The 9,612-nt window shown below is 41.8% G+C and overlaps 1 protein-coding gene across 1 annotated transcript in view; it reads left to right on the plus strand.

Moving 5' to 3' along the window:
• LOC112255120 (lysine-specific demethylase 6A) overlaps positions 1–8,310 on the plus strand; it is a 49,673-nt gene extending 41,363 nt beyond the window's left edge. Inside the window, exons 28-30 of the mRNA XM_042323782.1 lie at positions 1,520–1,646; positions 6,099–6,275; positions 6,496–8,310. Of these exons, the coding sequence (XP_042179716.1) occupies positions 1,520–1,646; positions 6,099–6,275; positions 6,496–6,522 (331 nt within the window). The 3' untranslated portion in view covers positions 6,523–8,310. The remainder of the gene's footprint in view (positions 1–1,519; positions 1,647–6,098; positions 6,276–6,495) is intronic.
• The last annotated feature ends 1,302 nt before the right edge of the window (positions 8,311–9,612 follow it).

Consider the following 9,612-nt stretch of genomic DNA (forward strand, 5'->3'; position numbering starts at 1 on the left):
CTTTTACAGTGTAGTTTCACCCTGTGAGCATCTCTCCTGCCACATGTTACAACTGTGTGTCCAGTCTGTCATGAGGGGTGGAGAGTGACACAGGGATGTAAACTAGTCTCCTCTCAGCGAAATACGCCAAAATAGGTGACCTATGTTATTCGTGTAGATCTGATGAGGGGGCGGTGCTTTGGATCACAACTGGCTGTATCCAAGGCTCATTCAATCATTCACATAACAGAATGCAGCGCAGCACGCGACTGAAGAGAGAAGAGATGATAAATTTGCAAGTTAGAGAAACAGCGCGCGCTCTGGAAAGACAGCAGTAGGGTGCAAAGGCAGTTTGCCAGTTACAGTAGCGCATCCCTGAACCATAACGAAGAGGTAGGTGAGAGGTTTGACCACGGAGACGGGCTGAGGAAGCGTACTTCATAAGCTGCAACCAAAAAACAACTGGCGTTTGAAAAGTTTGAGGTGAGGGAGAAAGTGGGGTGGATCAAGAATTGTAAGCATTATTAAATATCTTGCTGTGGTAGCTTGATCGAATTCTCCGTTAGCTAGCCAGAAAAATGTTGAGCAACATTAGCCAATTTAACTGATCAAATAATTGAGTTTGTTTTGAAAATTTGATGCCTAATGAAGTCCGATAGCCAGCTAGATAACGTTACATCAGATGAGCTAACGTTAGTAACCTAACCAATTCGCTATGGAATTAACTGGTATATGACTCCTTGTAGTGGATAAAAAGAGGTATGCCAGGTGTACGCTCTGCCTGAAAGAGATCAATTATGTCAACAAAGGGTATCATGCTCTGCTGGTACATTGTAGAACAGATGTCCACAGGCAGAAAGTGTACAATGTAATAACGTGCAGTGTAGCCCAAAGATGATGCTTTTGTTGTTTTGTATTTGACAGTAAAACTTTAGTGTGAGTGAGGGGGGAATATTACATTTTTTACTCGGTGAACGTCATTTATGTACAAATGTTGCCTTGTGCACTTGATCGTCTACCAGACTGGCCACTATATTAGAGCAAAAATAGAATGCCTGTTTGTTTCATTCTATTTCTACGTTGTTTTTTTCCCACGTGCAATATTTAGATGTAGATGTGTGTGGTCACAAGCGTTCTATTATAAAGGCTGTCATGGCTAACTGCAATATTAGTGTATTGTTTTTTTCCCTCAAGACTTCTAGTGTCATTTGCAGTAAAGTCTAGGCAACAAATAATATTGGATTGCATTCCTTACATTTATGTTCACATTCACCACTTTTTATTTTACACACAGAGACTGATTGTTATTTTGTTGTTTAATTAGTTAACCTGCATTTCCCCCTTGCAAGGATTGTTTTGCATGTCTCAGTGCAACAACAAAAAGTGTTACCTTTTTGTGCCCTCAGCAGTTTGCATCCCTGAAAAGAAGGCTTCAGATTGGATGATGACGTGCATATTGATGACGTGGCTGCTGGAAAACGTAACCTTAAAACGTGTAGGTGTCTGGGTTTCTTTTAATGTCATGGTGTGTTTGATGTAGGTACTGCCTGCTGAGGACTCTGAAGCAGTGTCAGTCGGTGAAGGAGGCTCTAGCCGCAGCAGGGAAGGAGACGGTACTGCAGGGCAGGAACAGGGATGAGCCTGCGCACTACTGCACCATCTGTGAGGTACGTCAGGGGCTCCGGGCCCATTTCAACCCCTTGTCCCTTACCCAAGCTTCTACCCCACACAGTCATTACATTGTCAGTATTGATAGGTTTGTTTTGAGTAACTGACAGTAATGTTCTGGTTGACGACGGAGAAATTGACTACAGTCCATGAGTATCATGTGAGTAACTGACAGGATTATGTGTTGACGACTGAGTAAATGACTGTTTCTGACTTCAGTGTGTGTGTTGGTTGACTGTTACTGACGTGCATGTGTGTGCGCGTTGGTTGATTGTAATTACAGATAGGAATGGGCATTTGACATGTTTTGACTGTTCAAAATGAGTACTCAAATGGAAAAAAGCACATTTATGTATTTGCAAACCGTGAACAACAATGCCTAATATCATAACCATTACAGATAATGAATCCTAATTGCTAAATTGCCTTATATTTATTCAGGGATTCTTTTTTTAAAGTGCCATTTTAAGATGTTTGTTAACTGTATCAACAGGTTATATTATATTGTGGAACACAGTCTTCGAAAAAGTAGTAACCTCAGCAATGTGGCGCTTGCTTGTAGAATGGCATAGCCTTGTTTTGTTAATTTAGCAGACAACACTCTTCTTTCCCGCGCCACAAAGTCTGTAGACGCCTGCTCATCGGCTATCTCATTTCAAAATCATGGGCATTAATATGGAGTTGCTGCCATTCAGCCTCGAGCCTCAGTGAGGTCAGGCGATTGGGCCTGGCTCGCAGTCGGTGTTCCAATGAATCCCAAAGGTGTTCGATTGGGTTGAGGTCAAGGCTCTGTGCAGGCCTATCAAGTTCTTCCACACCTATCTCGACAAACCATTTCTGTATGGACCTTGCTTTGTGCACACGGGGGCATTGTCATGTTGAAACAGGAAAGGGCCTTCCCCCAACTGTTGCCAGAAAGTTGGAAGCATAGAATCGTCTAGAATGTCACTGTAAGCTGTAGCATTAAGATTTCCCTTCGCTTGAACTAAGGGGCCTAGCCCGAACCATGAAAAACAACCCCAGACCATTATTCCTCCTCCACCAAACTTTACAGTTGGCACTATGCATTCGGGCAGGTAGCGTTCTCCTGGCATCCACCAAACCCAGATTTGTCCGTCAGACTGCCAGATGGTGAAGCGTGATTTATCACTCCAGAGAACCGGTTTCCACCGCTCCAGGGTCCAATGGCGGCTAACTTTACACCACTCTAGCCGACGCTTGGCATTGCGCATGGTCATCTTAGGCTTGTGTGCATCTCCTCAGCCATGGAAGCCCATTTCATGAAGCTCCAGATGAACAGTTATTGTGCTAACGTAGCTTCCAGAGGCCATTTGGAAGTTGGTAGTGAGTGTTGCAACAGACGATTTTTACAAGCTTCAGCACACTGCTGTCCCGTTCTGAGCTTGTGTGGCCTACCACTTCGCAGCTGAGCCGTTGTTGCTCCAAAATGTTTCCACTTCACGATAACAGCACTTACAGTTGACCGGGGCAGCCCAAGCAGGGCAAAAATTTGACGAACTGACTTGTTTGGCCATGTGTATTTTATAGTTAAAAGAATGTAATTGAACAGAATAGTGTGAATTGCGTCTTGCGTCTGGAACAGTTATTCTCAGGGATAATTTTAAACTGGGCTCAATTTGGCCAGTTAGGGTTACAGGCCCAAACCTTTTGAATATACAGACGTTTTATTTAGTTATTATGCCTGTTCTTTGGAATGTTTTTAATGGGTTAACAGTTCTCCATTGAACACCGCATGGGGATGAATTATGGCCAGGACATCTGTTTGGTGAATAGGCCTAGGCTTAATGATTGTGATAAATGTCTTTATCAAAGTCATGTTTTTAGTGTGGAACCTGTATGTTTAGGGGGTAATAGATTTGAATAACCAATTCTAGCAGTTTGCAAGGTAGGGTTGTCATTTAATGTTAGTTACCACAGCCACAAAGTCAAACACCCTGCCTGTTTCTACAATTTAGTTTAATAAAATCTCTTATTTTAAACCTTCATCCCTAACCACACTGTTAACCTTATGCACATTTTTGTTTGCGGGACACAGCCCCTATATGGAAAGATAAGACTCACAAACATGGTGTTTTCGGACCCCAAAAGCATCTTGACTCGTCTGAAGTCTGTACAGCCGATTATGCCAACTTCTGTCTGTAGCCCATCAGTTTGGGCTACACATGAATATGACCCCTCTGTGGAAAGGTTTTGCTCTAGGATGCCCACAGGCCTCACGAGACTTAACTGAAGGTGCACCGGTACCAGTTGAAAAAATGACTGGAAGTATATATGGAGACAGCTTAGTGCCAAAAATAAGGGTTTAAATATATGTGAAAATATATATTGTTGACTCATCTTATCTCTCAGACATAGGACAGACACAACAGAACCAACTCCATTGGGTTTATTTTGGGGAACTGTTCTATGTAGTGAATCTGTTATTCATTGTGTTTATATGGGCTACATATCTATCGCTCTCTCACACTGCCGGGGTCACTAAGAAAGGTCCATGTTTGAGAGAAAAAAAAAAAATTGCCCTTTAAAATAACATCAAATTGATCAGAAATACAGTGTGTGTAGACATTGTTAATGTTGTAAATGACTATTGTAACTACTTTATTTTTTATTTTTAATGGAATGTATGCATAGGCGTACAGAGGGCCCATTATCAGCAACCATCACTCCTGTGTTCCAATGGCACGTTCTTAGCTAATCCAGGTTTATAATTTTGAAAGGCTAATTGATCATTAGGAAACCCATTTTGCATTTGTGTTAGCACAGCTGAAAACTGTTGTGCTGATTTAAAGAAGCAATAAAACTGTCCGCCTTTAGACTAGTTGAGTATCTGGAGCATCAGCATTTGTGGGTTTAATTACAGGCTCAAAATGGCCAGAAACAAAGAACTTCTTCTGAAATTTGTCAGTCTATTCTTGTTCTGAGAAATTAAGGTTATTCCATACGAGAAATTGCCAAGAAACTGAAGATCGCGTACAACGCTGTGTACTACTCCCTTCACAGAACAGCGCAAACTGGCACTAACCAGAAAAGAAAGAGGAGTGGGAGGCCCCGGTGCACAACTGAGCAAGAGAACAAGTACATTAGTGTCTAGTTTGAGAAAGACGCCTCACAAGTTCCTCAACAGGCAGCTTCATTAAATAGTCCCCGCAAAACACCAGTCTATAACGTCAACAGTGAAGAGGTGACTCCGGGATGCTGGCCTTCTAGGCAAAGGAGCAAAGAAAAAGCCAGATCTCAGACTAGCCAATAAATCAAAAATATTAAGATGGGCAAAAGAACACACACTGGACACAGAAAGATTGGAAAACATGTTATGGACAGACAAATCTAAATTTGAGATTTGAGGATCACAAAGAAGAACCTTCGTGAGACGCAGAAAACATGAAGATGTTGGAGTGCTTGACGCCATCTCAAGCATGGTGGAGGCAAACTGATGGTCTTGGGGGTGCTTTGGTGGTGGTAAAGATTTGTACAGGGTTGAAGGGATCTTGAAGAAGGAAGACTCACTCCATTTTGCCATGCCATACCCTGTGGACGGTGCTTAATTGGAGCCAATTTCCTCCTACAACAGGACAATGACCCAAAACACAGCTCCAAACTATGCAATAACTATTTAAGGAAGAAGCAGTCAGCTGGTATTCTGTCTATAATGGAGTGGCCAGCAGAGTCACTGGATCTCAACCCTGTTGAGCTGTTGTGGGAGCAGCTTGACCGTATGGTACATAAGAAGTGCCCATCAAGCCAATCCAACTTGTGGGAGGTGCTTCAGGAAGCATGGGGTGAAATCTCTTCAGATTACCTCAAGAACTAGAATGCCAAAGGACTGCAAATGGAGGATTCTATCGACAAAAGTAAAGTTTGAAGGACAGTTATTTCAATTGGGGCGGCAGTGTAGCCTAGTGGTTAGAGCATTGGACTAGTAACCGAAAGGTTCAAATCCCCAAGCTGACAAGGTACAAAATCGTCGTTCTGCCCTTGAACAGGCAGTTAACCCACTGTTCCTAGGCCATCATTGAAAATAAGAATTTGTTCTTAACTGACTTGCCTAGTAAAATAAAGGTAAAAAATTAAATGTAAAAAAATTAAATAATTATTTATAACCTTGTCAACATCTTGACTATTTCCTATTCATTTTGCATCTCATTTCATGTATATTTTAATGGAAAACAAGGGAATTTAAGTGACCGCAAACAGTTGAATGGTAGTATGTATGTTAATTCTACCTCAAGGGGTGTTAAAATTCTAATTGAAATAACTAGATGGTCCTTGGTATGACCTTAAACCAATTCCCTACAGCTCAGTAGAACCCTCCCCTTGCTTACAGGGATATGACTGAACAGCTTCAAGATGGAGTTTTCACCTCAGGTCCACTAATCTATTACTCATGCCCATCCCTAGTTACTGACGTGTGTTGGTTGACTGTGTTCCAGGTGGAGGTGTTTAACCTGCTGTTTGTGCGGAGCGAGCTCCTCTCCAGGAAGCAGAAGCAGTACGTGGTTCACTGCCAGGACTGTGCCCGGAAAGGCAGCGCCGAGCTGGACAACTTTGTGATTGTAGAGAAACACCGGATGGATGATCTCATGCAGGTCTATGACCAGTTCACACTAGTAAGTCACACTTTGATTTGGCTCTATTGACATTGTTGGGATGTACGTAGAGATCCTATTAAAAAGGACTACTTCCTCATTTGATTGGTATATTGGCCAGTGTTTGTGTCGCGTGAGTTCCATGTGCATTTCAATAAATGAAATTCTATCAAATAAAAATGTTTTGTTTCCTGTTTCATGCGCTGAATCTGTATTGAACTCTTCCCCTCTTTCTCGCCAGGCCCCTCTGCATTCATCTTCATCTTGACATTAGACATCCCTTCAGCTTCTCTGGGGCGACCAAGCATTACAGGAACTTTCATTTCAAAGGAAAAATGGACCATTTCTGATATTCAGGAAAGTCGAGACAGTCTCCCCGTATGGCTGTTCTCCACAGCGACGGCTGGAGGCAGCAGCGGCTGCGTGTGTCTATGCAACCTGTCAAGTGCGCCGTGTCAACCCCCCTCTTCCCCCTGGGGGGCGCCAGAGAGCGCACTTCCCAACGCAGGACTCCCCCCTTGTAACAATGGTTCAGCTCTTTTTAATGGAGGACTTAATCCAAAAACATATGGGAAAGGGGTGGGAATTATTATTGAGTGAAGATGTTTTGTAGATATTGTATCTGTCACAACTGGCAACACCACCCTAAAAGACTACTGACTGGACAACCTGTTCTCTCTTTTTTTATTCTGTTAACAGGCTGAGATGTGATCCCTTTGTTTTCCTTCCCTCTAAGGAGCACTAGCCTAACTGGTCTTTTTCTATGGTAGATAGTAATTTTAAGACTCTTTGGATGGCAAAATCTACAAAAAATTGTAATGTGAAGAGTTTAGGTGATTATCCTTTTTTTTTTTTTTTTACAGCTTTTATGTTTTATCTTTGTTATTTTGGAGCTATGACGTTCAGTTTTTGGTTGTTTTTATTAGGTTTTTTTAAAAAAGAGGAAAAATGTTGGGGAAAATCAATAGCCAAGTCAAAGAAAAATGGGTTGCACATTGACCTAAAGGAGAATTTAGCTTTTTTTATAACCAAATATGTTTTTGATGTAAATGGCATGTTTATTGAATGGTCCAGACAGTTTTTTGCCATTTCACTTGGATTTGAGAAACTTACCTCCACCGGCGATTTAATTCCTTCATCCTCGTTGTGCAGTATGTGGGCTCTGAAACATGAACAACTGCTCCAAAAACACCCCAATATATCCTTTTTGAAATGGAAACACTGTGTACAAATGACGTCGTCATTCTGAACTTCATCCGCAACGTTATATTCCATTTTGTTGCGACTCAAGTGATACCATTCTACAGGTCACAGCCAAAACACTTGCGTAAATAAGCGGTACAAAGTATATTGAAAGGAGATGCTTCCACGCAGGAAGTTCCAGGCGCTTGTAGAATCTATGCCACGGTGCATTGAAGCTGTTCTGGCTTGTTTTCCAGACACCCTATTAAGACGCTTTATGTTGGTGTTTCCTTTATTTTGGCAGTTACCTGTAGCAGCAGTCTACACGGAGAATGAAACGGCTGGATATGGGAAACGTCTTGAGACGCACAAAATGGAATATAGCACTGCGGAGTGACACAATTTCAAAGACCTGCATGTTTTTTCAGGGCCCCCAAACTGCACAACGAGGATGAGGAAATGATTCGCTGGTTGTGTTAAGTTTCTCAAACAAGTGAAATTGCATGAAAATGTGGACTTGAATAACATGCCATTTACATCCAAATACAGATTTGGTTGTAAAAAAAGTTTACTACTCCTTAAGGAATAAAGTTTGATTTGTGATTTTTATGTTTCTAATCTTGATGTAAATTTACACTATTTATAAATACATATTTATTGCTTGAAAATATTTGTTGATGGAATGCTGTTATTTTTTTCCAGAGTACCTGCCATTAAATTTGAAGGAGTTTTGTCATTTTAACACAACTCCTCGTACATTTTCTATATATAAATAAGTGCTAAGCAAGCGTTGTACAGAAACTTACATTTAAAAATTGTTTTATTGTTTTGAAGAATGTTTTATGATGAGTCATTAAACACAATTGTCAAATAATCCATGGATGTAATTGCTTTCACCAGTGTGTGCGTACAGTATGTCTGCAGAAATAATGAATTGTTTTGCACTGCAGTGTTTCAACTTCTAAGACCTAATGTACATTGTTCACCGTGGCCTTGAAAAGGAACCCAGTAAAATGTTCTTTCTAGACAAAACAGGGCCCAATCCAAATACAGCTGACCAACGCATTAGGAATCACAACTCTGCTTCTAGAACTTGTATTTATTTGATGATACACAATCACGGTCTCTGAATTGGGAGAAAATACTTACCGTGAGATTAAGTGACAAGTGAGAGTGATTATTTGAGTAGGGCCTAAAACCCAGCAGACAATGTAGCTGTAGAATCAACCACACAGAATACTACACTGTATGCCAGGTCAACAACCTACCAGCAAACAACTAAAGATGGCTGTATGTAAATTTAAAATACAAGCTATACTAAATCACAGTACATGTAATTGAGACATGAAGAACATGGCAGCCATCAGCGACCCAGTAGCCAGATGTAGCTGCTGACTGCCCCACAGGATCTACACTGACTACTGAGCAGCTGACAGACACCGACACGGCTGCCCACAAGGACCCAAAATGGCCAACCTGGCTTAGCACAGTCCAAGCAAAGACGGCTAGTCTCTGGGTTAGCACTGAATACCTGGGAGCTTGTGACTTATTTAAACACATTCAGCAGAGGATCACTAATCTACACTGCTCAAAAAAATAAAGGGAACACTAAAATAACACATCCTAGATCTGAATGAATGAAATATTCTTATTAAATACTTTTTTCTTTACATAGTTGAATGTGCTGACAACAAAATCAAATGTATCAACAGCTGGAGGTCTGGATTTGGAGTGACACTCAAAATTAAAGTCGAAAACCACACTACAGGCTGACCCAACTTCGATGTAATGTCCTTAAAACAAGTCAAAATGAGGCTCAGTAGTGTGTATGACCTCCCTACAACGCCTGGGAATGCTCCTGATGAGGTGGCGGATGGTCTCCTGAGGGATCTCCTCCCAGACCTGGACTAAAGCATCCGCCAACTCCTGGACAGTCTGTGGTGCAACGTGATGTTGGTGGATGGAGCGAGACATGATGTCCCAGATGTGCTCAATTGGATTCAGGTCTGGGGAACAGGCGGGCCAGTCCGTAGCATCAATGCCTTCCTCTTGCAGGAACTGCTGACACACTCAAGCCACATGAGGTCTTGCATTGTCTTGCATTAGGAGGAACCCAGGGCCAACCGCACCAGCATATGGTCTCACAAGGGGTCTGAGGATCTCATTTCGGTACCTA

The sequence above is a fragment of the Oncorhynchus tshawytscha genome, linkage group LG07 (assembly GCF_018296145.1).
Source record: "Oncorhynchus tshawytscha isolate Ot180627B linkage group LG07, Otsh_v2.0, whole genome shotgun sequence".
NCBI classification, from domain to species: Eukaryota; Metazoa; Chordata; class Actinopteri; order Salmoniformes; family Salmonidae; genus Oncorhynchus; species Oncorhynchus tshawytscha.